General features: G+C 46.6%; 1 protein-coding gene and 1 long non-coding RNA gene across 11 annotated transcripts in view; one reads left to right on the top strand and one right to left on the bottom strand.

Moving 5' to 3' along the window:
• Positions 1-21,369, top strand: part of PHTF1 (putative homeodomain transcription factor 1) — a 281,464-nt gene extending 260,095 nt beyond the window's left edge. For 3 of the 4 annotated variants that reach the window (XM_063955406.1, XM_063955404.1, XM_063955403.1), the window contains 2 exons: positions 15,527-15,652; positions 20,855-21,369. In XM_063955406.1, the coding sequence (XP_063811476.1) occupies positions 15,527-15,652; positions 20,855-20,875 (147 nt within the window). In that variant the 3' untranslated portion in view covers positions 20,876-21,369. The remainder of the gene's footprint in view (positions 1-15,526; positions 15,653-20,854) is intronic. The other variant, XM_063955405.1, reaches the window with a different exon arrangement.
• LOC135046852 (uncharacterized) overlaps positions 1-27,326 on the bottom strand; it is a 111,920-nt gene that overhangs the window by 48,806 nt on the left and 35,788 nt on the right. For 5 of the 7 annotated variants that reach the window (XR_010238934.1, XR_010238940.1, XR_010238928.1 and 2 more), the window contains one exon: positions 15,853-16,172. The exons of 1 other annotated variant lie outside the window; for it this stretch is intronic. This is a non-coding gene — a long non-coding RNA (uncharacterized LOC135046852). Of the gene's footprint in view, positions 1-15,852; positions 16,173-27,326 lie in introns of those variants that run through there. One more of the 7 variants, XR_010238946.1, reaches the window with a different exon arrangement.

The raw sequence follows: 27,326 nt of genomic DNA, 5'->3' as shown, positions 1-27,326 counted from the left end.
GCTGTTTGGAGACTATTTTTTTGAAGTGCCATCCTGCCTGACACTGCAGTGCCACTCCTAGATTGGCCAGGTGTTTGTATCGGCCACTTGTGTCGCTTAGCTTAGTCACACAGCGACCTTGGTGCGCCTCTTTTTTTCTTTGCATCATGTGCTGTTTGGGGACTATTTTTTTGAAGTGCCATCCTACCTGACACTGCAGTGCCACTCCTAGATGGGCCAGGTGTTTGTGTCGGCCACTTGGGTCGCTTAGCTTAGTCACACAGCGACCTTGGTGCGCCTCTTTTTTTCTTTGCATCATGTGCTGTTTGGGGACAATTTTTTTTAAATTGCAATCCTGCCTGACACTGCAGTGCCACTCCTAGATGGGCCACTTGTGTCGCTTAGCTTAGTCACACAGCGACCTTGGTGCGCCTCTTTTTTTCTTTGCATCATGTGCTGTTCGGGGACAATTTTTTTGAAGTGCCATCCTGCCTGACACTGCAGTGCCACTCCTAGATGGGCCAGGTGTTTGTGTCGGCCACTTGTGTCGCTTAGCTTAGTCACACAGCGACCTTGGTGCGCCTCTTTTTTTCTTTGCATCATGTGCTGTTTGGGGACTATTTTTTTGAAGTGCCATCCTGTCTGACACTGCAGTGCCACTCCTAGATGGGCCAGGTGTTTGTGTCGGCCACTTGGGTCGCTTAGCTTAGTCACACAGCAACCTTGGTGCGCCTCTTTTTTTCTTTGCATCATGTGCTGTTTGGGGACTATTTTTTTGAAGTGCCATCCTGTCTGACACTGCAGTGCCACTCCTAGATGGGCCAGGTGTTTGTGTCGGCCACTTGTGTCGCTTAGCTTAGTCACACAGCGACCTTGGTGCGCCTCTTTTTTTCTTTGCATCATGTGCTGTTTGGGGACTATTTTTTTGAAGTGCCATCCTGCCTGACACTGCAGTACCACTCCTAGATGGACCAGGTGTTTGTGTCGGCCACTTGTGTCGCTTAGCTTAGCCATCCAGCGACCTCGGTGCAAATTTTAGGACTAAAAATAATATTGTGAGGTGTTCAGAATATGAGTGTAAATTATGGTTATTGAGGTTAATAATACTATGGGATCAAAATGACCCCCAAATTCTATGATTTAAGCTGTTTTTGAGCGTTTTTTGTAAAAAAAACACCCGAATCCAAAACACACCCGAATCCGACAAAAAATTTTTTGGGAGGTTTTGCCAAAACGCGTCCGAATCCAAAACACGGCCGCGGAACCGAATCCAAAACCAAAACACAAAACCCGAAAAATTTCCGGTGCACATCACTAGTATAGACGGGTCCACTAGGAGCCACTGGCACTTTAAGAGTTTGAGAGTGTGGGCTGGCTCCTCCCTCTCTGCTCCTGCTACCAGACTCAGTTTAGAAAATGTGCCTGGAGGAGACGGTCACAGCTTGGGGAGCTCCATAGGAGTTCTTTTAGTTTTGTTATTTTATTTAGAGTTTAAGCACAGGGAGGCTGCTGGCAACAGCCTCCCTGCTTCGAGGGACTAAGGGGGGGAGTAGTGTCCGCCCTGCGTTGTTTGAGCCACTGTCTCCGCTGACAGGACACTGAGCTCCTGAGGGGATCGAACGTTCCCCGCCACAGGGGATCGCTCACCCCAGCAGCATGCCGCCACCCTCTTACAGAGCCAGTAGTTCTGTGGCGAGTTAGTCACCGGCTTCCCTGGCAAGCGGGGAGCCGGTGTGAAGATGGTGGCAACAGGGTATGGAGCGCAGTACTAACTGCGCTCCAGGGCTCAGCGGTACATGGTGCAGCGCTGTGAGAAGCGCCCTGAGCCAGCGCCTACACCCTACACTGACCAACAAGCCTGTCGGGGTCCCAGGATCACTACCAGCACTTCCTCAGGCCAGTATAATCTTCAGAAAAGTGGGAAGAAGCGCCATGAAAGGGGGCGGAGCTTCTCTTTAGAGCGGACCCAGCAGCATTCAGCGCCATTTTCCTGCCTGAAGAAGCGCTGACAGGGAGAGCTGTCCCTCCATATCAACTCCAGCTGTATTGTACAGTACCAGGGGGATGTAGAAGGGGGGGAGACTGTATATCTGTACTGTGCAACCTATTAAGGTACACAGTAAGCACTGGTCAGGGGTTCCCTATCTTGAAGTGCTGTGTGTGGGTTGGCTCCAATCTCTGTGTTTCTCTTGCCATTCTTAGGGGGGAAACTCTGTCTGCCCTTCCCTGTGTGTGTGGGGGGTGTTTGTGGTCTCCATAAAGCTATGTCCAGGGACTCTGTGTCATATGCTGCAGAGGATATTTCCTCTCAAGATGATCCCATTCCATGTAATCAGGATTGCACTGTGTTAGCACAGGTCCCTGCAAGGGAGGCTGAGTGGTTAGCCTCTATTAAAAGTATGATTTCTCAGATTCCTACTAGGGTTGCACAAAATGAGACTGCAGCTCAGGTCTTACAGAACTCTATGGCAGTTTGGTCCAGTTCTGTTACCTCAGACCCCCCTAACGTACGCTCTCAAAAACGTGCTCTTGCCCAGATTATGCAAGATGACACGGATACCTGTTTTGATACGGCAGACGGTGATGGGGATGTGCTGCGGGGGGCTGCATCTCTTGCAAAAGGGGTGCAGTTGATGATTGAGGCCTTTAGAGATGTGTTGAATATTGCTGATACAACACCTGAGCAGGTTGAGGTTTTCTTCACTGACAATAAGAAAGCCTCGCTAACCTTCCCTGCATCTAAGGAATTAAATGCTATTTTTGAGAAATCCTGGGAAAACCCGGATGAAAAAAAATCAGATCCCTAGAAAGGTTCTGGTTGCTTTCCCTTTTCCTGAGGAGGATACTATTGCCTATGCATGGATTTCCAAAGCTATAGTAAAGTGGTCATGCACTTTACTTGAAGATTTGGATACAACGGATACAAGTGACGTTGAATTGTTTTCACGTAACATTCAGGATTCTGCAGGATTTGTGGTGGAATCCATGAAAGACCTGGGTTCGATGGCGACAGGGATATCTTCCATGTCTGTCTCAGCCAACACGGAATCCAGGAGAGGTGTGGAGACCCTACCCTACACAGGTCAGGCTCTCTTTGGGGAAACGTTAGATGCGTGGATTTCCACGGCAACCGCGGGTAAGTCACCTTTTCTTCCCTCAGCTGCGCCTGCTACGAAGAAGCCTTTTTCTTCAGCTGCATCACAGTCCTTTTGGGCTGCTAAAACAAGAAAGGCCAAGCCGTCTAACACCTTCTTTAGGGAAGGTCGGCCAAAATCCAAGAAACCTGCTGCTGCGGGTACCCAGGAACAGAAGCCTGCTTCAGGTTATTATTATTATTATTATTATTAATATCCTTTATTTATATGGCGCCACAAGGGTTCCGCAGCGCCCAATTACAGAGTACATATGCACATAATCAAAACAGGAAAACAATGACTTACAGTTGAAGACAATATAGGACAAGTACAGGGTAACTAATCATAACTACACCAGTAAACGACATAGAGATAAGTTCCAAGGTGGCCAAAAAAAGGTACGTCAAAGCCCTCAGCATGACGGTGGACCGCGCGGCCTGGAGCTAGGGCCGGTGGGAGCGAGACTCAGGCATTTCAGCCATGTCTAGATGTCGTCTGGCCTGGATCCCTGGATGCAGGATATTGTGTCCCAGGGGTACAGGCTGAAATTTCAAGATCTCCCACCCCACAGATTTTTCAAATCGGGCTTACCAGCTTTGCTGGCAGACAGGGCTATCCTACAGGAAGCCATCCAAAAGTTGGTGGAGTCACAGGTCATTGTACCAGTTTTACCTCATTTGCAAAACAAGGGTTACTATTCGAACCTTTTTATGGTACCGAAACCAGATGGTTCGGTCAGGCCTATTTTGAACTTGAAATCGCTAAACCCCTTTCTGAGGACGTTCAAGTTCAAAATAAGTTTCTGAGAGCGGTGATCTCAGGTCTGGAGGAAGGGGAATTCCTGGTATCCCTGGATATCAAGGATGCGTACCTCCACATTCCGATTTGGCCGCCGCATCAGGCTTATCTCCGATTCGCACTGTTAGACTGTCACTATCAGTTCCAGGCACTGCCATTCGGCCTCTCCACGGCACCGAGGGTGTTCACCAAGGTGATGGCAGAGATGTTGGTTCTCCGCAGGCAGGGAGTGAATATAATTTCATACCTGGACGATCTGCTGATAAAGGCAATGTCCAGGAAGAAGTTGTTGCAGTCCGTTGCTCTCACGACTCAACTGCTCAGGGATCACGGTTGGATCCTGAACCTTCCAAAGTCACATTTGGAACCGACAAGGAGATTGTCCGTCCTGGGGATGATCCTAGACACGGAAGTGCAGAGGGTATTTCTACCGGTGGAAAAAGCGTTGGTGATACAATCAATGGTCTGGGATGTCTTGAAGCCTACCCGGGTGTCGGTTCATCAGTGCATTCGCCTTCTGGGGAAGATAGTTTCCTCCTACGAGGCTCTACCGTATGGAAGATTCCATGCTCGACCCTTCCATCTGGATCTCCTAGACAAATGGTCCGGATCTCATCTGCACATGCACCTGAGGATACGTCTCTCACCAAAGGCAAGGATTTCGCTCCTATGGTGGCTGCAAATGCCTCACCTTCTGGAAGGCCGCAGGTTTCGGAGTTCAGAACTGGATCCTTCTAACCACGGATGCAAGTCTCAGAGGTTGGGGAGCGGTCACCCAGGGGGAAACCTTTCAAAGAAGATGGTCAACTCTGGAAGCCGTTCTTCCAATAAACATTCTGGAACTAAATGCTGTGTACAACGGTCTTCTCCAGGCGGCACATCTTCTACAAGATCGGGCTATTCAAGTACAGTCGGACAATGTAACGACGGTGGCCTACATAAACCGACAGGGAGGAACAAAGAGCAGAGCTGCAATGTCAGAGGTGACAAGAATCCTCCTCTGGGCAGAAAGGCAGATGTTGGCGCTGTCAGCGATCTTCCTTCCAGGAGTGGACAACTGGGAAGCGGACTTCCTCTGCAGACACGATCTCCATCCAGGAGAATGGGGCCTCCATCTGGAGGTGTTCACGGACGTGACCAGTCGTTAGGGCGTGCCTCAAATAGACATGATGGCCTCAAGTCTCAACAAGAAACTTCGGAGGTACTGTTCCAGGTCGAGAAACCCACAAGCAGTGGCAGTGGATGCCCTGGTGACTCCGTGGGTGTTCAAGTCAGTGTATGTGTTCCCTCCACTTCCACTCATTCCAAGAATTCTAAAACTCATAAAGAGAAGAAGGTTCAAGCAATTCTCTTTGCTCCGGACTGGCCAAGGCGAGCTTGGTACGCGGATCTTCTGGACTTACTGCTGGAAGATCCAGAGCCCCTTCCTCTTCGCGAGGGCCTTCTGCAACAGGGGCAGTTCGCTTATCAAGACTTGCCATGGCTATGTTTGACAGCATGGAGTTTGAACGCCAGATTTTAGCTCGGAAGGGCATTCCGAACAAGGTCATTCCTACTCTCATACAGGCTAGGAAAGGAGTAACGTCTAAACATTACCATCACATTTGGAAAAAGTATGTATCTTGGTGTGAATCCAAGAAGTTTCCTACGGTGGAGTTTCAACTGGGACGGTTTCTCCTCTTCCTGCAAGCAGGTGTGGATATGGGCCTGAGGTTGGGATCCGTAAAGGTCCAGGTTTCGGCCTTATCCATTTTCTTCCAGAAACAATTGGCTGCCCTCCCTGAGGTTCAGACTTTTTTGAAAGGGGTTTTGCACATCCAGCCTCCCTTTGTACCGCCTACGGCGCCCTGGGATCTCAACGTGGTGTTGCAGTTACTCCAATCGGATTGGTTTGAGCCTCTCCAGGAGGTTGAGGTCAAGTTTCTCACGTGAAATGCTGTCACTTTGTTTGCCTTAGCTTCTGCTAGACGTGTGTCGGAGTTGGGGGCATTGTCTTGCAAAAGTCCCTACTTGATCTTCCATGAAGATAGAGCTGAGCTCAGGACACGTCAGCAGTTCCTTCCAAAGGTTGTGTCGGCTTTTCATATCAACCATCCTATTGTGGTGCTAGTTGCTACTGACTCATCACTTACTTCAAAGTCCTTAGATGTTAAGTTGCAAGGACATTCAGAAAAATAAGGTAGTTGAAAGTACATTTACAGAGGAGAAGGTCCTAACAGAACTTTCACAACTAAAAGTGGATAAATCAATGGGACCAGATGGGATACACCCAAAGATACTCAAAGAGCTAAAAGATGTGCTGGTTACACCGTTAACAGAATTATTTAACCAGTCGCTAAATACATGTGCTATTCCAGAGGACTGGAAAAGAGCAAATGTAGTTCCACTGCACAAAAGTGGAAGCAAGGAAGAAGCAAGTAACTACAGACCAGTAAGCCTTACATCAGTAGTGGGGAAAGTAATGGAAAAACTATAAAAAGAAAGAGTTGTGGAATATCTTAAATCAAACCACTTACAGGATCCAAAACAGCATGGATTTACTGGTAGTAGATCATGCCAAACAAATCTTATTGACTTTTTTGACTCTGTGACAAAAATAATAGATCAAGGGGGAGCTGTAGATGTAGCATATCTAGACTTTAGTAAGGCATTTGACACTGTCCCACATCACAGACTGCTAAATAAACTTGAAAGCGTGGGGGTGGATTATAAAACAGTTAAATGGATAAGAACCTGGTTGCAGGATAGGAAACAGACAGTTGTAGTTAATGGAGTGCAATCTATGGAGGGAAATGTTACCAGTGGAGTATCCCAGGGATCTGTACTTGGTCCAGTTCTCTTTAATATCTTTGTTGGTGACATTGCAGATGGTATTGAAGGGAAGGTATGCCTTTTTGCAGATGATACAAAGTTATGCAACAGGGTAGACACACCGGGAGGGGTAAAACAAATGATTGATGACCTAGGTAGGCTTGAGAAATGGTCAAGAACGTGGCAACTACAGTTTAATGCTAAAAAATGCAAAATCATGCACTTGGGTCTTAAAAACCCAAAAGCTAAATATAGTATCAAGGGTACTATAATGGAAACTACTGAGGAGGAAAGGGATTTAGGAGTCACTATTTCAAGTGACTTGAAGGCAGGAAAGCAATGCAACAAAGCAATGAGAAAGGCAAGTCAGATGCTTGGTTGCATAGGGAGAGGAATCAGTAGTAGGAAAAAAGAAGTGATAATGCCACTGTATAGGTCATTGGTGCGGCCCCATCTGGAATACTGTGTCCAGTTCTGGAGACCATATCTCCAGAAGGATATAAATACTTTAGAGAGTGTACAAAGAAGGGCAACTAAAATGGTGCATGGCCTACATCACAAAACGTACCCGGAAAGGCTAAAAGATCTTAACATGTATAGTTTGGAGGAGAGAAGGGAAAGGGGGGACATGATAGAAACTTTCAAATATATCAAGGGTCTTAACAAAGTTCAGGAGGGAAACATTCTTCAAAGGAAGAGAAATATTAGAACTCGAGGACATACACTGAAACTGGAGGGGGGGAGGTTCAGGGGAAATTTAAGGAAAAATTACTTCACAGAAAGGGTAGTGGATAAGTGGAATAGTCTCCCATCAGAGGTGGTAGAGGCTAAGACTGTAGAGCAATTTAAACATGCTTGGGATAGGCATATGAATATCCTTACAAAGAATTAAGGTTCAAAAAGGGTTGAGATTACCTAAAGGATAAAAAAAAAGGGGCAGACTAGATGGGCCAAGTGGTTCTTATCTGCCGTCAAATTCTATGTTTCTATGTTTCTATGATGTTGTAAGGGCTCTGAAACTCTTATGTGAAGAGGACTGCTCGTCACAGAAAATTGGACTCTCTGTTTGTCTTGTATGATCCCAAGTAAATTGGGTGTCCTGCTTCTAAGCAGACGATCTCTCGCTGGATCAGGTTCACTATCCAGCATGCGTATTCTACGTCAGGATTGCCGTGTCCAAGATCTATTAAGGCCCAGTCTACTCGTAAGGTGGGTTCTTCTTGGGTGGCAGCCCGGGGTGTCTCTATACTTTGGCCTCTGAGGACCTAAAGCTTGGTCAATCAGTTCTGCAGGAGCTTCAGCACTCTCCCTCTTGTTCTGGGTGCTTTGGTACTGTACATCCCCATGGTACTAATGTGGAACCCAGCATCCTCTAGGGCATGAGAAAATAGGATTTGAATTACCTACCGGTAAATCCTTTTCTCGTAGTCCGTAGAGGATGCTGGGCACTTGCCCAGCGCTTCGTTACCCTGCAGTGGTTATCTGGTTCAGTACAACTTTGTTCTTAGTTAAGTACTGCCTTGTTACTTGGTTAAGTAAAGTGTTTTCAGCTGTTGCTGAGTTCAAGCTAGTTAGCTTGGTTTGCCTTGTATGTGTGAGCTGGTGTGAATCTCGCCACTATCTGTGTAAAATCCTTCTCTCGAAGTTGTCCGTCTCCTCGGGCACAGTTTCTAGACTGAGTCTGGTAAGAGGGGCATAGAGGGAGGAGCCAGCCCACACTCTCAAACTCTTAAAGTGCTAATGGCTCCTAGTGGACCCGTCTATACCGCATGGTACTAATGTGGAACCCAGCATCCTCTACGGACTACGAGAAAAGGAGTTACCGGTAGGTAATTAAAATCCTATTTTCTTCCTCACAAGACCTCCTGCCACCAGCTTCTCCCTTACTAATGTACAGTATCACCCAATGCTTTTCCTGATCACCATCTTATCCTTCACCTTCTCCCTCAGATGTCTCTATACTCACCAACGTTTCCCTCACAAGCCCCCTGCCCATCATCTTTTCTCACCTGTCTCTTATCTTACCAGATTTTCCCTTACATGCCCTCCTGTCCACCAACTTTTCCCTTACATGTCTCTGTGCCTGTACAAGCTTCTCCTTCCCCGAACCTCCACCCTCCAGCTTATTTCAAATGCCAACCCTAACCTCCAGCTTCTCCATCAGATGTTTCTCTGTTCATCAGTTTTTTCCCTCATTAATAGTCAATCTGCCTTCCAGCTTTTCCACCACACCTCTCCTCATCAGCTTATTTGCCTGAGGTAAATGCCTCCCCCCCCCCCCACACCAGCCCCTCCCATTGCATAGTGCAGGTGTCCTTGTAGGGTAGGGCAGTTGGGAGGGGGGGGGGGTCGTTAGTTCAATACTGATTTAAATAAAATTATATTGATACACTAATTTGAAGACCAATAATTTGCTGTAAATCATAGCATCCAATGAATTATTGTACTCATACTAAAAATAAAAAAAAATGTTTTAAAATGATTAATAATTATTCCTATATCAATAATGCAAACTGCTTGGCCGTTAATGAGTAAAATTTCCACAGCACACTGGCAGCAAAAAAGTTAATATATTTTCTTACAATGTATTTTTTTCCTATATGTTACTTAGCCTTCTGGTGTTAAAATACATACTTTCCTCCAGTAGATGGCATTGCTGTAAAGTTCTACTGCTTTTTACTAACCTCTGTGAATATACAGACTGCTATATAACTTGGTATTCGTTTTGTCAAGTCGACCCTACTTAGGTCGACAGTCACTTGGTCGACCACCATTGGTCGACATTGACATGGTTGACATTGACAAATGGTCGACACGTGAAAATGGTCGATACTGGACAGGTCGACACATAAAAAGGTCGACATAGCTTTTTAAAAATAAAATAAATTTTTTAGCTTTTTCATACCATCCACGTGGACTACGATTGGGAATAGTAACCTGTGCCGAGCGCAGAGAGGCACCTTGCCTGTAGCCGCGAGCCATGCGAGGAGACGCGGTACACTAATTTGTGTTCCTGGTCATGTTACGGAAAAAATGACATCAAAAACAGTCCAAAAATCCATGTCAACCTTTTCACGTGTCGACCTGTCCCGTGTCGACCAGTTTCAGGTGTTGACTATTTGTCCATGTTGACCATGTCAACCAATAGTGGTCGACCTAATGACTGTCGACCTTAACATGGTCGACCATTCATACCAGAACCATAAAACTTAACAGTATTTCCTAGTACAGTGTCAGAGTAGAAACTAATGCTGTTTAATAGACCGCAAAACCTAAACTGTAAGATATTTTACAAGTAAAGGCCCGTACACACTGGTCGATATATCGGCCGTTTTCTTGAACGGCCGATATATCGCGGGACCGTCGGCCAGTGTGTACGGCCGATACGTCTGTGAACTCCGTCGTTCACAGACGTATCGCGTCGGCCGCGCAGCACTGCCGACGGACAATATATCTACCGATATATTGGCGCGTCGCTGTGTGTGTACGGGGCGGTCGGCCGACCGTCCGTGCACATACTGCGGCGGCCGGCGGTGATTGACAGCTGAACTGGGCGGTCGTGTGTACACGCCCGCCCAGTTCATGACGTCAGTCCCCGACGGATCGGGCAGTGTGTATGCACAGCACACTGCCCGATCCATCCATAGATATATCTGCAGATCAATTGATCTGCAGATATATCTATTAGTGTGTTCACACGTTAAGACCTGTCAAAATCTTTTGCGATATGATGACATTGTACTTCTATCTGCTACGTATTGTGTATAAGCTATTGCCTTCTCCTGTCACCTGGTGGTAGTGTAGCCTTAAGCTGGGTGAACACTGGCAGATATATCTGCAAATCAATCGATAAACAGATATATCTGTAGATGGTACACACTGGCCAACCACCACTGCCACCTGAAGATATATCTGTTGCTGAGGACATTGGCCGATTAATCTTTCCTCTGTACACACTGGCAGATCGTCGTCATGAAATGTCCCAAATATTCCTGCAATTTGCATAATAGGCTAGCCTTCTAAATAGCACACAGGAAAAGGAAATAGGCCCTCTATTCTCCTGTGATGCTCTGCAGTTATAACAGCAATTATGTCACAGTACCTTGTGTCATTTTGCCAAATAAAAATAAATACTATCCACGTTTAGATATACAGGTTGAGTATCCCTTATCCAAAATGCTTTGGACCAGAGGTATTTTGGATATGGGATTTTTCCGTATTTTGGAATAATTACATACCATAATGAGATATCATAACGATGGGACCCAAGTCTAAGCACAGAATACATTTAAGTTTCGTATACACCTTATACACACAGCCTGAAGGTAATTTTAGCCAATATTTTTTATAATTTTGTGCATTAAACAAAGTGTGTCTACATTCACACAATTCATTTATGTTTCATATACACCTTATACACACAGCCTGAAGGTCATTTAATACAATATTTGTAATAACTTTGTATATTAAACCAAGTTTGTGTACATTGATCCATCAAAAAACAAAGGTTTCACTATCTGACTCAAAAAAGTCCGTATTTCGGAATATTCCGTATTTCGGAATATTTGGATATGGGATACTCAACCTGTACATAAAAAGACGTTACTGTATGGGTCAGGGATATGGCTTTGGGATGCTAATATGGCGGCCACGGCAGCTCTACCTCTTAGTTTTAAAAAATTCCTTCCCTGCTGTCCACTTATTGTATAGTATAAATCAGCAGTGGCGTCGGAATGAGGGGGGTAAGAGGGCAGCATGCCCCCCCAAATATGAAACAGGCGCAAGCGCTGGGGAGCGCTTACCTCCAGATTCCCGCTGAGCCTCCTACTTTGAAAGTCTGCCGCTGGCGCCGCAGCGTGCTGCCACCTCTCCTGTCCTAGGCTAGCCGGTTCTTCAACCCTGATGCATTACTGGGAGGAGGTGGGGATGTCCCAGCAGGCCCAGCATGGCCACGCCTCCTCCCAGTAATGCATCAGTGAAGAGTGAAGAGCCGACCAGAACATAGGACATGTGACTGCAGGATGCGGCGGTGGCAGCCTTTTTACACTAGGAGCCTCCGCGGGGATCCAGAGGTAAGTGCTCCCTGCGGGGGTGGGGGGGTGGTCTGGGTGTTGAATTAAGGGGGAGCGCCAAAATTCATATTCTACAATGCCCCCCCCAACCACAAACCATTCCTGCGCCCATGATAATCAGTTCTGTATATTCATCTAGGTCACACCAGGAGAGAGCAGTAGTATATGTGCCTGGGTTACAGTCTGGGCCGTATAAACAGATTACAAGACAAGGTAAAAAATAAAATAAAAACTGAAAAACACAAATATATATAAAATGAATATGAGAGAGAGGCTATACACACACATAAACACTGGCAATGTTACAGCTTCTTTGGGGCAGATGTTAAAGTATGGGTAGAGAAGGAACTCAGCACTCTCCGCTTCACAGTGCAGTTGTCTTAAGCTGGGTGCACACTAGACAACATTTCAAACAAATTTGGCAATAACGACCATTTGTTATGACAAATTTGTTTTATCGTCCAGTGTGTACCCACTAGATCGCTAGCGATGCGCACTCCTGTGGATCGCTAGCGACATCCCCAGTCGTCTGTACATTCAGTTCGACCTGGGGATGTCGCATGCGATGCCATGCTGTCGAATGCTCCTTCCCGACGCTGCTTCGTTGCTGCTGACATAGGCAAGTGTGTATGCAATTGCTGATACTGACTCCCCGCCAGGGCCCGTTGCTAGCAAGCTCGCCGGGTATGCAAATTGTTTAGTGTGTACCTGGCATTACCCTACATCTAGCCCCAGATGTGTACGGGGTACACTGCCACTCACTTGATGTCTCCCACCTTGTCTGTTGGAGCCCAGGACAGGGTGCAGAAGTAGGCGGTGGGAGCGTAGAGCGATGGCTGAAACATCACAGGAGGCTCTGCATCGGTCAGGGGCACAGGGGGATGGCTCACCTAATGATGCCCTTTTCCCTTGTCCTCTGCACTCTTTGGCGTCTCTCCTCTCCTTGTTTACAGGAGCGCATAGAGAGTTGCATCCGAGTGTGGCACTGCCCCTTTCAGTCATTACTGGCCACAGACACTACTGCTGCAACTGGTACACACAGCCCGTGTGTCTCTCCTGATGCATGCGCATCTTCAGACACAGTGGGAGAAAGAGGGCCCCCAGGCGCCCCCCCCCCCTCTTATGCCCACTGTGTCTGAAGATGCGCATGCACGCTGCATGCGCTACTGAAGGGGTCCCACTGGCTCTGGCTGGACCATGTTCTCCTTCGTTATGGCCAGCAGTCGGTCACGGTGTACTATAATGAGTCTATATGACTCATTGCCGCTGACTGCGAGCCCCTTCATTGCCGCAGGCTCTTGTGCAATACACCGGCTGCACTGCTGGTAGTTTAGCCTCTGGTATGCGCCCTGTTCTGAGACCCATTTCGGCAGGCAGAATTGACCATTTAAATATTAAAAAGATAAATTTTTTGATATTCTGCATAAGAAATGGTGCCGGATATTTTTTTAAATCAGTATTGAATCAGGCATTGAACCCTCTCTCCCCAGTCCCTATCTGCATCTACCTCCCCCTCTCCCTAGTCTCTATATACTCCTACCCAGCCACCGCCCCCCCTCCCAAGTGCCTATATGGTCATTACATCCCCATCTCTCTTTCTCTGTTTCTCTCCCCCTCTCCAGTTCCTAGACACATCTCTCCATTTGTAGCCATGTGACACACATCAGTGCTGCACAGGGCATGCTGTGTGGGTTCAGCTGTGTCAGCAGCAACAGGAAGCTGTATGTCTCCCTGCATGGAGTGTCTGTGACCACGGCTCCGTGCAGAGCTGAGCAACAGGATGAGCTTCTTTTACCAAGGCTGCCGCTGCAAACTCTCCCCAACTCTGGCCGCCCGGCGGTGACAGGCAGCTTCCGCGGACGCATACTGGAGTGGAGGACGAACAAGGAGCGCCACAGGAAGGGTAGTCGGGTGCCCACCCCACACACATTTTAGTTTAATAATCCCGCCCACCTAAAGACGGCCGACCTATCGTGTGTCGGCCGTACACACAGAACGATGTCCCAATATATCTGCAGATATATTGGTCGTCATCTGTGCTGCAGGGCCGACGCGATATGTCTGTGGACGACGGTGTTCACAGACATATCGCTTGTACACACCCGCCGATCTGTTACCGATATATTGGCCGATCAGTTTATGGGCCAATATATCTGCTAGTGTGTACCCAGCATTAGATACCTGAACCTGTAACTCACTTTTATCATTTTACTAGTTTACCAGAGAATTGTAGGATACTATACATTTTGCTACATTCACAGTAAATATTGTTTTAAGTGCTCATGGTAAAACATTTTCTTACATATTAGTACATGTTAATTAGGCCAGACCTCATTTCCCATCTAAATAATACCAATATGTATGCCTTTTCGTTAATGAATCCATTCTACCAAATTCAACATGCTAGTGACTTGGTAGAACTAATAGGCCCTACACACTGGGCGATATCACTCAAAGATATGAACGATCTCATTCATTAGTGAACGAGATACCGTTCATATCTTTGAGTGTGGAGGCACCAGTGATGAACGATGCGCCGCCCCGCGCTCGTTCATCGCTGGTGCCCCGTCGGCTGTGCATGCAGGCCAATATGGACGAGATCGTCCATATTTGCCTGCACTGCTGTGGAGCCGGGTGACGGTTGGAGTGAAGAAACTTCACTCCCCCCGTCACTGCCGCCCCCCCCCCCCCCCTCGCCGGGTCGCCCGTCGGCCGTATCCGCCGTCGGACAGCTCGGCGGCGGATTGCCAAATGTGTAGGGCCCTTGAGGCTCTTCTACAGATGCCTGCCACAAGTGACCAGCCAGGTCCCGTGCATCTCTGCTAGCGTCAGGCACCTTTTTTGCTGAAAATGCGTCTTAGTCGTGATGTGACTAGAACAGTAAAAAAGGCTGATTAATTTGATATATAACACTTACATCTGTGTGCGACTGAGTCTGTATGTTAATGTATGTGGAAAAAAGCCACAAGTGACGCATATTGTATTAATCAGCACAGTCTCTTGGTACGTCCTAGTCACAATTCATTATGCATTTTCGTCAAAAAAGACACTAAAAGACCCCCACCGCTAGCAGAGTCTTATGGGACTTGGTACGCTGAGAGGGGCTATTTGGTGCGACTGAGGCAATGATGTATGAGGACACATCTGTACTTTGTTTATGAATGCCAATGTCTAACTAGCGTTTACAGACTCTCATTAGATGTTATTGTACTACTGTACTAGTATACCGAAATCAGGCTCCGTCTCTGCTTTGCCAAAATGCACCCCATACAATTGTTAATTAACATATAAAAAAGTAAAGGAGCAATTTTGCTAACACATTCGTATACAGAATTAAAACTGTGTGTTTGTTATTAAATATCCTTTATAGATTTCCATTATACTGTATTTAGTTTTACATAATATAGTACATTAGTAATTGTTTCCTCACAATAATTTTTATTTAAGCATGGAGTGCAATTGAGTCATTTTCTGGTGTGCTGGAGAGAAACATGACTTCCTGCCAAGACTGTGCTGTGCCAATAAATGACACTTATGTAAAGTAAAAATGGCGGTGCTTCAGCTCAGTACATTCTGTACAGTTCTGTAGAGCATAGGTGCGGATTATAGCAAAATGTTGGATGGAAATGACATTATTCATAGATCAGCAATGTAGTACCAGAATATATCTAGGACTAACATTATTTGGAAACAAATGGCAGACTGTTTAATCAATAATATTTTGCTTTACAGGAAATTGACACCCCATTCAGGCTGTATGGACTAACAGTGAACCCTTTAATTTATAATATAACCCGTGTGGTGATTCTTTCTGTAGTGTCCGGTGTTGTGAGCGACCTACTAGGATTCAACATCAGAGTGAGTTTCGTACACAGCGTCTACTGCTGCCATTTTGTATTGCAGTCCGCTGCATTTATGGGAATATCATGGGGAATATTGTGGCATTTTTGTTGACTTAAAGTGAATACTTACCACCATACAAAAAACAAATGTGCTTTGTTGTATTTGAATCACTGCAAGTAGAAGAACCTTCTTGTTTTCACAACAGAAGTCTTACATAAATGATTGGGGATTATTTATTAGCAAACATGCAACAAAACAATTGCTGCTATGTAAGTTAAACTGACTTCTGATTGGTTACTACATTTTTCTTTGTATATAAACTGCAGTCATTATAACAAATTAAGAGTAGACTCATGCAATGTTGATGTAAAATAACAGTCATACCATATATGCACCCAGTTCTGCTACAGCTGAGAGCTTATTTGTAAATTCAATTACAGCGAGACCCACAGGTGTAAATTAGAGATGTGCGCAGACCCCAGTGTTTTGGATCTAATTAATCATTGTGTTTTGCTTTGGATGCAGCTTTCGGGTTCTGTAAAAAAAAGAAATCGATTAAAACAAAAAAAAACTAAAAATCGATAAAAACAGCTAAAATAAAAGTTATTTTTGCAATCCAAAACTCAAAATTCATGTTTAAAATCTGAATTCTGAACCTTGAGAAAAATCCGAACTAGGACACTTGCCCAAATTTATCAAGCCTTGGAGAGTGACAAATTGCACGGTGATAAACCAACCAACTCCGGTCATTTTTCAAACCCAGCCTGTAATATGGCAGTTAGGAGCTGGTTGGTACACTAGGGTCTATTTACTAAGCCTTGGATGGAGATAAAGTCGCTGGAGATAAAGTACCAGCCAATCAGCTCCTAACTGTCACTTTTCAAACACAGCCTGTGGCATAGCATGCTGTGTTTGAAAAGGAGCCAATTGGCTGGTACTTTATCTCCAGCGCCTTTATCTCCATCCAAGGCTTTAGTATTTATCACCATGAACTTTATCACTCTCCAAGGCTTGATAAATCTGAGCCTCTGTTTGGATTGGATCTCCTCGGGAGATCCTGACCGGGGTTTGGTTCGGATCCACAAAATGCGGGTGGATTCGGATTTCTAGAGAACCGAACCGCAACCGCACATCACTAGTGTAAATATAGGCATAGTAGCTGAAAACGTATGGGATTTGGGGATCTGAAATCTAGGCCCAACATTATATAGTTGATTACAAAGGACAGTTTGCTGGTGCGGGGGCCTTTTCTGAAAAAGCACAAGGCTACTAAGGAATTAAGGTTCTTTGGCTACCATATGTGCTGTGCAGGTGCTGCAGTTTGACCTCGGTAATCACATGCCCTGAATACTGAAACTAATGTAGGCAATAGGATCACTAGTCTCATTGCCAAAGCATCAGTTCCCTTTCCACGCCACCCCGGGAACACTGCACAATGTGTTTCTGAAGATTATGCTTTGCACTACTCACCTAAAGTCACAAGTTGCTAAAAGAGAAGTGTGGCCTGATTCTGCATTTGGAGTAATGCAAAAACAAAAAGTCTCTATGCACCTGGACAAACCATGTTGGAATGCAAGGGGAGCAAATACATTTATTTTATTTGATTGCATGCAGGGTAAATACTGTATGCTATTGCATGTAGCCAACAAATGCTGGAAAGCTTTATGTCTACACTGCAATTTAGATTTGAGTATGAAGCCACTCCTCCCAAAGCTAACTCTTTCTGCCTCACCTGCAGTACAACATGGTTTGATGCCCGGCGCTAGCAGAGTTGCATGGACCTGGAACAATAATGTAGTAGGGTACACCTGTAAGTTCGACACGAGTGACCTGCACCATGCATCGTTCTGCTTAATCAGCAACTTTATACAAATTCCTTTGCGACAAAAAAAGCCACCCCAGTGCCATGATTGCCAGCTCTGAACCCTCCCCCACCCATTGACTGACAGTTCCCAGGAGAGGGGTACCAGTTGCATCCCTGCTGACCAATAGGAGCAGTCTGGGGCCCGGCTGACTGATAACAGCTCGTTAGTATGCAGGAGAAGCAGCCGACTGCAGAGGCTCGGGTCAGAAGTGCATGCTGTCTGTAAATGGCCACACGCTGTAGCTAAAGCAGTGCATGGCACAGCCTAATAACTTGCTAGCACAAATCATTTGATTTGGGACCTCCCGGCTACGGCACCCCTTTAAATTGGGAAACGATGTGCTAAGCAATATGTAGCAGTGTTTTGATTTTGCTGATGGGGGTGTTTATAGAGCAGAGACTCCATGGGTGAATAGATTAAGAAAAATCACCAGGTATTACTGGTGACGACTGTATGAAAAGGATGTTGGGTTGGGTATGAAATGCCGTCTGTCAGGATGCCATCGGCCAGGAACTGACAGCGGTATCCTGACAGTGGAAATCATGACGGGGGGCGGCGGTAAGTAGTCTAACCCTCCACTACACTAACTCTCCCTTTTAGGTGCCTAACCCTAACACACACACACACACACACACACACACACACACACACACACACACACACACACACACACACACACACACACCCCCACCGCAGCCTAACCCTAACCTCCCAGAGTGGAGCCTAAACCTAACCCTCCCTCCACGCACACCCTAAACATAACCATCTTCCCCTTGCCGTCTAACGCTTCCACCCCCCAGTGGTGCCTAACCCTCCCTCCTCGAACCCTAAACCTAACCCTTTCACCCCCCCCCTCACCCCTCCCCACACACCCTAATCCTAAATATCCTGGGGGTCCCTAAACCTAACTTCTCCAGCCCCAGCATAGTATCTGGAAGGCTGGGATTATGGAATCAGTGTCCTGTACCCTTTTGGGATTCCAGCATTGGGAATCCAGCGTCAGCATTCCCTTGCATGTCGGGCTTCCGGCGCTGGTATCTCTGGTATCTAGTGCGCCAGTATCCCAACCGAGATTGTGAACACATGCCGCTGGAGAGACATATGCGTACATAGAACCATATACACGCACAGGATGTGATTCAATTTGGAGCAATGTCCGTAAATTGCTCAAATTGATTTTTCTTTACCCCCCACAGAGATGTGACATTCGGCTAATTCCCCATGATATGCCCCCCACAGATTCCAAATTAATGAAACAAAGTTGCTAACATTCTAAAAATAAAGGGCCTTATTCAGGTTTGTTAGCAAACTAAAAAAAGCACACTAATGGGCAAAACCATGTGCACTGCAGGTGGGGCAGATGTAACATGCGCAGAGCGAGTTAGATTTGGGTTGAAACTTAAATCTAAACTGTAATGTAAAAATAAAGCAGCCAGTATTTACCCTACACAGACACAATAAACCCATCCAAGTCTAAGGGGGTAATTCAGACCTGATTGCTAGGGTGCATTTTTTGCATCCCTGCGACCAGGTAGTCGCCGCCTACAGGGGGGAGGGTATTAGCTGTGTGCAGGTATGCGATCGCATTTGTAGCAGTTTGTGCAGTTTCTGCTCAGAGCATGACTTACTCAGTCGCTGTGATGGTTTCCTGGTGATCGGGGCCAGAGCTGACGTCAGACACCCTCCCTCCAAACGCCTGGTCCCTCCTGCGTTTTCCCGGACACTCCTACAAAACGGACAGTTGCCACTCACAATCGGCCTCTTCCTGTCATTCACCTTGCGATCGCTTTTTTCGCACCATCCCGTCGCTATGCACCGGTGCCCGGTGCAGTCATCCAATGTGCCCGTGCATTGCGGTGCATTTGCATGCACAGTTCAGATCTGATCGCAGGCTGTGAGAAAACCCACAGCAGTGATCAAGTCTGAATTACCCCCACATCTCTCTGCACATGTTACATCTGCCCCACCTGCAGTGCAACATGGTTTTGCCCATTAGTGTGCTTTTTTGGTTTGCTAACAAACCTGAATAACCCCCAAAGTCCAGTTAGTGGTGTTTAGAATCTGTGTGCCCACAGGAAACTTCTGGGTCTATTTACTAAGCCTTGAACGGAGATAAAGTACCAACCAACCAGCTCCAAACTATCATTTTTCAAACCCATCCTGTAACATGATAGTTAGGAGCTGATTGGCCGGTACTTTATCTCCACCCATGGCTTAGTAAATAGACCCCTTAGACTTTAAGAAGATCACGTTGCGCCCATAGATATAGGCAATTTTCATTTGCACCCCATAGAGATACAAGGGGAATTTAGCAGTGTTGTATTACTGTAATTCTCTGAGATGTTTGCAGCTGAACATCATGGTAGTGTATGGTAGAGAATTGAATTTTCGCCTATGATTGTTCTTCTCTTACATAGTCTGGCTCAGGACATTTGTCCATAGACATCTTTATTAGTTCATTAGTACTTATAGCAAGTTGTTTGCAGTATACCGTAGGATGCTAAGTCATTGGGAATAAAACCATTCTATCTTTTACCTTGTCACGTATATTTGACATTAACATTTTGAACTGAAGCAACTGAACCATAAATTACTCCAGTTATGTTTAAACAGGAATAATGGCATGATTCAGACCTGGTCGCTGTGCTGCTAATTTTGCTGTCCTGCGATCAGATAATCGTCGCCCAAGGGGGAGTGTAAATTCGCCCTGTGCAAGTGTGCGATCGCATGTGCACACCATGAGAAAATGTCCCTCGGTCAGCTGCAAATCACTCACCATCGAATGCTTTTTCCAGTGTGTGCGCAGCCCAAGACTTCCCCCTACAGTGCGATGAGAACAGGCTGATCTGGGCCGGTGCGGACGTAACACACCCTCCCAGAAAACGCTTGGGCACGTCTGCGTTTTCCCTGACACTCCCTAAAAACGGCCATCCACGTGCGCATTGCTGTACATATGCATGCGCAGTCAATCGATAATCGCCTGCTGTGTGAAAACGCACAGCAGCGATCGGGTCTGAATCGGGCCCTAAGCCCGGAAACTTGCAGCATACTTGAAAGACTTCTCTGAAATCATGTCACGGGCTGGGTTTGAAAAATGATAGTTAGAAGCTGGTTGGTTGGTACTTTATCTCCGTTCAAGGCTTACTAAATAGAGAGGCATCTGACGTGATGCGGTTTCATGTCAAAACTTGCTTATTTCTCACAAAGCACAATAGAGGAACACTTTTTTCTTATAGCACAGATATTTGCAATGTTACATTGTACTACAGTATATTATTGAATAAGACAATTCTTGCATCACTGTGGTACTAGTGATAATAGCTTTTTTTCTTCCACCTCATTCTCATCCTAGTTGTGGAAAATTAAACCATGACCTTCTATACTATGGAGAAAGACATCTTTGCAGACACATGGATTGGACGCCTGATCCGTGGCTTACAAGCTTGGACAACTCTCCGGTGCATGCACGTTGCAGGTTTTGCATGAACAACAATCAGAGAGATTTCAAGAGAATTAGGAGACTGTTACCTACACTTCCTATTTCAAAAGTGCCAAAATGACTTTGTATAGAAGATTTTTAATTTTCATAAGAAAAAAAGTATTTATTGAAATTTCTAATGGATACATTTTTAAATATAAGAGACTATATATTTGATATGTTAAAGATATGTTAAAGAGTGGATTTCTTTAAACTATGGTGTACAATTTAAACTGTGCCCTTAAGTGCATTATTTTAGTGTTACAAGAGGGGCGGGAGGAAACTATGCAATATGTTTTATTGGCGGATTACAAAAGTATGAGTTATGAAAATAATATATCGCTAAATTGAAACTTCTCTCTCAATATAATTATCCTCAATTTTATAAAGCTGCTAATTGTGCTGTGCATGATGATATTTTATATTAAGAATAACTGCAGGTTCCAAGTGTAGATAAGTGTCAAAATGTCTGCTGAATATTCGCCTCATTACATGGACACTGAATTGAGCATGTTTGTGTAGCATGTGGAAATCCATGCTGCCACCCGAACCTTTCCTTAGAGAGCAGAATGCCGCATACCACATTTACTTATAGACTATAAACTCTGTGAAATGCTGAATTAGCAAATACAGTGCGGCATGCCATGATTAAGCAATCGCTGAACTCAAAGATTATGTTGTCGCACTGGATAAGGCCTGTTCGGCAGCAAAATTGATCAGTGTGAAATTTCCTGCATAACGTCACCTATCTCTATTGCCAGCTTTGAAAATATTTAGATACAAAATATATGTTAAATGCATTTCTCTAACGTCCTAAGTGGATGCTGGGGACTCCGTAAGGACCATGGGGAATAGCGGCTCCGCAGGAGACTGGGCACATCTAAAAGAAAGCTTTAGGACTATCTGGTGTGCACTGGCTCCTCCCCCTATGACCCTCCTCCAAGCCTCAGTTAGATCTCTGTGCCCGAACGAGAAGGGTGCACACTAGGGGCTCTCCTGAGCTTCTTAGTGAAAGTTTTAGTTTAGGTTTTTTATTTTCAGTGAGACCTGCTGGCAACAGGCTCACTGCATCGAGGGACTAAGGGGAGAAGAAGCGAACTCACCTGCGTGCAGAGTGGATTGGGCTTCTTAGGCTACTGGACATTAGCTCCAGAGGGACGATCACAGGCCCAGCTTGGATGGGTCCCAGAGCCGCGCCGCCGGCCCCCTTACAGAGCCAGAAGGCAGAAGAGGTCCGGAAAATCGGCGGCAGAAGACGTCCTGTCTTCAACAAGGTAGCGCACAGCACTGCAGCTGTGCGCCATTGCTCTCAGCACACTTCACACTCCGGTCACTGAGGGTGCAGGGCGCTGGGGGGGGCGCCCTGAGACGCAATAATAAACACCTTGGATGGCAAAAAATGCATCACATATAGCTCCTGGGCTATATGGATGCATTTAACCCCTGCCAAAATACATAAAAAGACGGGAGATAAGGCCGCCGATAAGGGGGCGGAGCCTATCTCCTCAGCACACTGGCGACATTTTCCCTCACAGCTCCGTTGGAGGGAAGCTCCCTGGCTCTCCCCTGCAGTCACTACACTACAGAAAGGGTTAAAAAAGAGAGGGGGGCACAAATTAGGCGCAGTATTAACTATACAGCAGCTATAAGGGGAAAAACACTTATATAAGGTTATCCCTGTATATATATAGCGCTCTGGTGTGTGCTGGCAAACTCTCCCTCTGTCTCCCCAAAGGGCTAGTGGGGTCCTGTCCTCTATCAGAGCATTCCCTGTGTGTGTGCTGTATGTCGGTACTTTTGTGTCGACATGTATGAGGAGAAAAATGATGTGGAGACGGAGCAGATTGCCTGTAATAGGGATGTCACCCCCTAGGGGGTCGACACCTGAGTGGATGAACTGTTGGAAGAAATTACGTGACAGTGTCAGCTCTGTATAAAAGACAGTGGTTGACATGAGACAGCCGGCTACTCAGCTTGTGCCTGTCCAGACGTCTCATAGGCCGTCAGGGGCTCTAAAGCGCCCGTTACCTCAGATGGCAGATATAGACGCCGACACGGATACTGACTCCAGTGTCGACGGTGAAGAGACAAATGTGACTTCCAGTAGGGCCACACGTTACATGATTGAGGCAATGAAAAATGTTTTACACATTTCTGATAATACGAGTACCACCACAAAGGGGTATTATGTTCGGTGAGGAAAAACTACCTGTAGTTTTCCTGAATCTGAGAAATTAAATGAGGTGTGTGATGATGCGTGGGTTTCCCCCGATAACAACTGATAATTTCTAAAATGTTATTGGCATTATATCCTTTCCCGCCAGAGGTTAGGGTGCGTTGGGAAACACCCCCTAGGGTGGATAAAGCGCTCACACGCTTGTAAGGGCTCTATCCTCTCCTGAGATGGCCGCCCTTAAGGATCCTGCTGATAGAAAGCAGGAGGGTATCCTAAAATGTATTTACACACATACTGGTATTATACTGCGACCAGCAATCGCCTCAGCCTGGATGTGCAGTGCTGGGTTGGCGTGGTCGGATTCCCTGACTGAAAATATTGATACCCTAGATAGGGACAGTATATTTTTGACTATAGAGCATTTGAAAGATGCATTTCTATATATGCGTGATGCACAGCGGAATATTTGCCGACTGGCATCAAGTCTAAGTGCGTTGTCCATTTCTACCAGTAGAGGGTTATGGACACGTCAGTGGTCAGGTGATGCGTATTCCAAACGGCATTTGGAAGTATTGCCTTATTAAGGGGAGGAGTTATTTGGGGTCGGTCTTTCAGACCTGGTGGCCACGGCAACAGCTGGGAAATCCACGTTTGTACCCCAGGTCGCCTCTCAACATGAGAAGACGCCGTATTATCAGGCGCAGTCTTTTCGTGGATAAGCGGGCAAAAGGTTCCTCATTTCTGCCCCGTGACAGAGGGAGAGGAAAAAGGCTGCAGAAATCAGCCAGTTCCCAGGAACAGAAACCCTCTCCCGCCTCTGCCAAGCCCTCAGTATACGCTGGGGCTTTACAAGCAGAATCAGGCACGGTGGGGGGCCCGTCTCAATGAATTTCAGCGCGCAGTGGGCTCACTCGCAAGTAGACCCCTGGATCCTTCAGGTGATATCTCAGGGGTACAAATTAGAATTCGAGACGTCTCCCCCTCGCCGTTTCCTAAAGTCGGCTTTACCGATGTCTCCTTCTGACAGGGAGACAGTTTTGGAAGCCATTCACAAGCTGTATTCCCAGCAGGTGATAATCAAGATACCCCTCCTGCAACAGGGAACGGGGTATTATTCCACACTGTTGTGGTACCGAAGCCGGACGGCTCGGTGAGACCGATTCTAAATCTAAAATCTTTGAACACTTACATACAGAGGTTCAAATTCAAGATTGAGTCACTCAGAGCAGTGATTGCGAACCTGGAAGAAGGGGACTACATGATGTCTCGGGACATCAAGGATGCTTACCTTCATGTCAAAATTTACCCTTCTCACCAAGGGTACCTCAGGTTTATGGTACAGAACTGTCACTATCAGTTCAGACGCTGCCGTATGGATGGTCCACGGCACCCCGGGTCTTTACCAAGGTAATGGCCGAAATGATGATATTCCTTCAAAGGAAGGGAATTTTAGTTATCCCTTACTTGGACAATTCCCTGATAAGGGTAAGATCCAGGGAACAGTTGGAGGTCGGTGTAGCACTATCTCAGGTAGTGTTGCTGCAGCACGGTTGGATTCTCAATATTCCTAAATCGCAGCTGGTTCCGACGACTTGTCTTCTGTTCCTAGGGATGATCCTGGACACAGTCCAGAAAAAGGTGTTTCTCCCGGAGGAGAAAGCCAGGGAGTTATCCGAGCTAGTCAGGAACCTCCTAAAACCGAGCCAAGTCTCAGTGCATCAATGCACAAGGGTTCTGGGTAAAATGGTGGCTTCCTACGAAGCAATCCCATTCGGCAGATTCCACGCAAGAACTTTCCAGTGGGACCTGCTGGACAAATGGTCCGGGTCGCATCTTCAGATGCATCAGCGGATAACCCTGTCACCAAGGACAAGGGGTCCCTCCTGTGGTGGTTGCAGAGTGCTCATCTTCTAGAGGGCCGCAGATTCGGCATTCAGGACTGGGTCCTGGTAACCACGGATGCCAGCCTGCGAGGCTGGGGAGCAGTCACACAGGGAAGGAATATCCAGGACTTATGGTCAAGCCTGGAGACATCACTTCACATAAATAAAGCTAAGGGACATTTACAATGCTCTAAACTTAGCAAGACCTCTGCTTCAAGGTCAGCCGGTGTTGATCCAGTCGGACAACATCACGGCAGTCACCCACGTAAACAGACAGGGTGGCACAAGAAGCAGGAGGGCAATGGCAGAAGCTGCAAGGATTCTTCGCTGGGCGGAAAATCATGTGATAGCACTGTCAGCAGTATTCATTCCGGGAGTGGACAACTGGGAAGCAGACTTCCTCAGCACGACCTCCACCCGGGAGAGTGGGGACTTCACCCAGAAGTCTTCCACATGATTATAAACCGTTGGAAAAAACTCGACAGGTATTGCGCCAGGTCCAGGGACCCTCAGGCAATAGCTGTAGACGCTCTGGTAACACCGTAGGTGTACCAGTCAGGGTATGTGTTCCCTCCTCTGCCTCTCATACCCAAGGTACTGAGATTGATAAGATGGAGAGGAGTAAGCACTATATTCGTGGCTCCGGATTGGCCAAGAAGGACTTGGTAACCGGAACTTCAAGAGATGCTCACGGAGGATCGGTGGCCTCTACCTCTAAGAAGGGACCTGCTCCAGCAAGGACCCTGTCTGTTCCAAGACTTACCGCGGCTGCGTTTGACGGCATGGCGGTTGAACGCCGGATCCTGAAGGAAAAAAGGCATTCTGGATGAAGTCATCCCTATCCTGATCAAAGCCAGGAAGGATGTAACCGCAAAAACATTATCACCGCAATTGGCGAAAATATGTTGCGTGGTGCGAGGCCAGTAAGGCCCGACGGTGGAAATTCAACTGGGTCGATTCCTACATTTCCTGCAAACAGGAGTGTCTATGGGCTTGAAATTGGGGTCCATTAAGGTTCAAATTTCGGCCCTGTCAATTTTCTTCCAAAAAGAACTAGCTTCAGTCCCTGAAGTTCAGACGTTTGTAAAAGGGGTACTGCATATACAGCCTCCTTTTGTGCCTCCAGTGGCACTTTGGGATCTCAATGTAGTTTTGGGTTCCAAAAGTCACATTGGTTTGAACCACTTAAATCTGTGGAGTTAAAATATCTCACATGGAAAGTGGTCATGCTGTTGGCCCTGGCCTGGGCCAGGCGCGTGTCAGAATTGGCGGCTTTATCCTGAAAAAGCCCTTATCTGATGTTCCATTCGGATAGGGCGGAATTGAGGACTCGTCCTCAGTTTCTCCCTAAGGTGTTTTCAGCGTTTCACCTGAACCAACCTATTTGTGGTGCCTGCGGCTACTAGGGACTTGGAGGACTCCAAGTTGCTAGACGTTGTCAGGGCCCTGAAAATATATGTTTCCAGGAGGGCTGGAGTCAGGAAATCTGACTCGCTGTTTATCCTGTATGCACCCAACAAGCTGGGTGCTCCTGCTTCTAAGCAGACTATTGCTCGTTGGATTTGTAGTACAATTCAGCTTGCACATTCTGTGGCAGGCCTGCCACAGCCAAAAATCTGTAAATGCCCACTCCACAAGGAAGGTGGGCTCATCTTGGGCGGCTGCCCGAGGGGTCTCGGCTTTACAACTTTGCCGAGCAGCTACTTGGTCAGGAGCAAATACGTTTGTAAAATTCTACAAAAAATTGATATCCTGGCTGAGGAGGACCTGGGGTTCTCTCATTTGGTGCTGCAGAGTCATCCGCACTCTCCCGCCCGTTTGGGAGCTTTGGTGTAATCCCCATGGTCCTTACGGAGTCCCCAGCATCCACTTAGGACGTTAGAGAAAATAAGAATTTACTTACCGATAATTCTATTTCTCATAGTCCGTAGTGGATGCTGGGCGCCCATCCCAAGTGCGGATTGTCTGCAATACTTGTACATAGTTATTGTTACAAAAATCGGGCTATTATTGTCGTGAGCCATCTTTCAGAGGCTCCTCTATCATGCTGTTAACTGGGTTCAGATCACAGGTTATACGGTGTGATTGGTGTGGCTGGTATGAGTCTTACCCGGGATTCAAAATCCTTCCTTATTGTGTACGCTCGTCCGGGCACAGTATCCTAACTGAGGCTTGGAGGAGGGTCATAGGGGGAGGAGCCAGTGCACACCAGATAGTCCTAAAGCTTTCTTTTAGATGTGCCCAGTCTCCTGCGGAGCCGCTATTCCCCATGGTCCTTACGGAGTCC

The sequence above is a fragment of the Pseudophryne corroboree genome, chromosome 2 (assembly GCF_028390025.1).
Source record: "Pseudophryne corroboree isolate aPseCor3 chromosome 2, aPseCor3.hap2, whole genome shotgun sequence".
Lineage (NCBI taxonomy): Eukaryota > Metazoa > Chordata > Amphibia > Anura > Myobatrachidae > Pseudophryne > Pseudophryne corroboree.
This window is presented reverse-complemented; position numbering and strand designations above follow the sequence as displayed.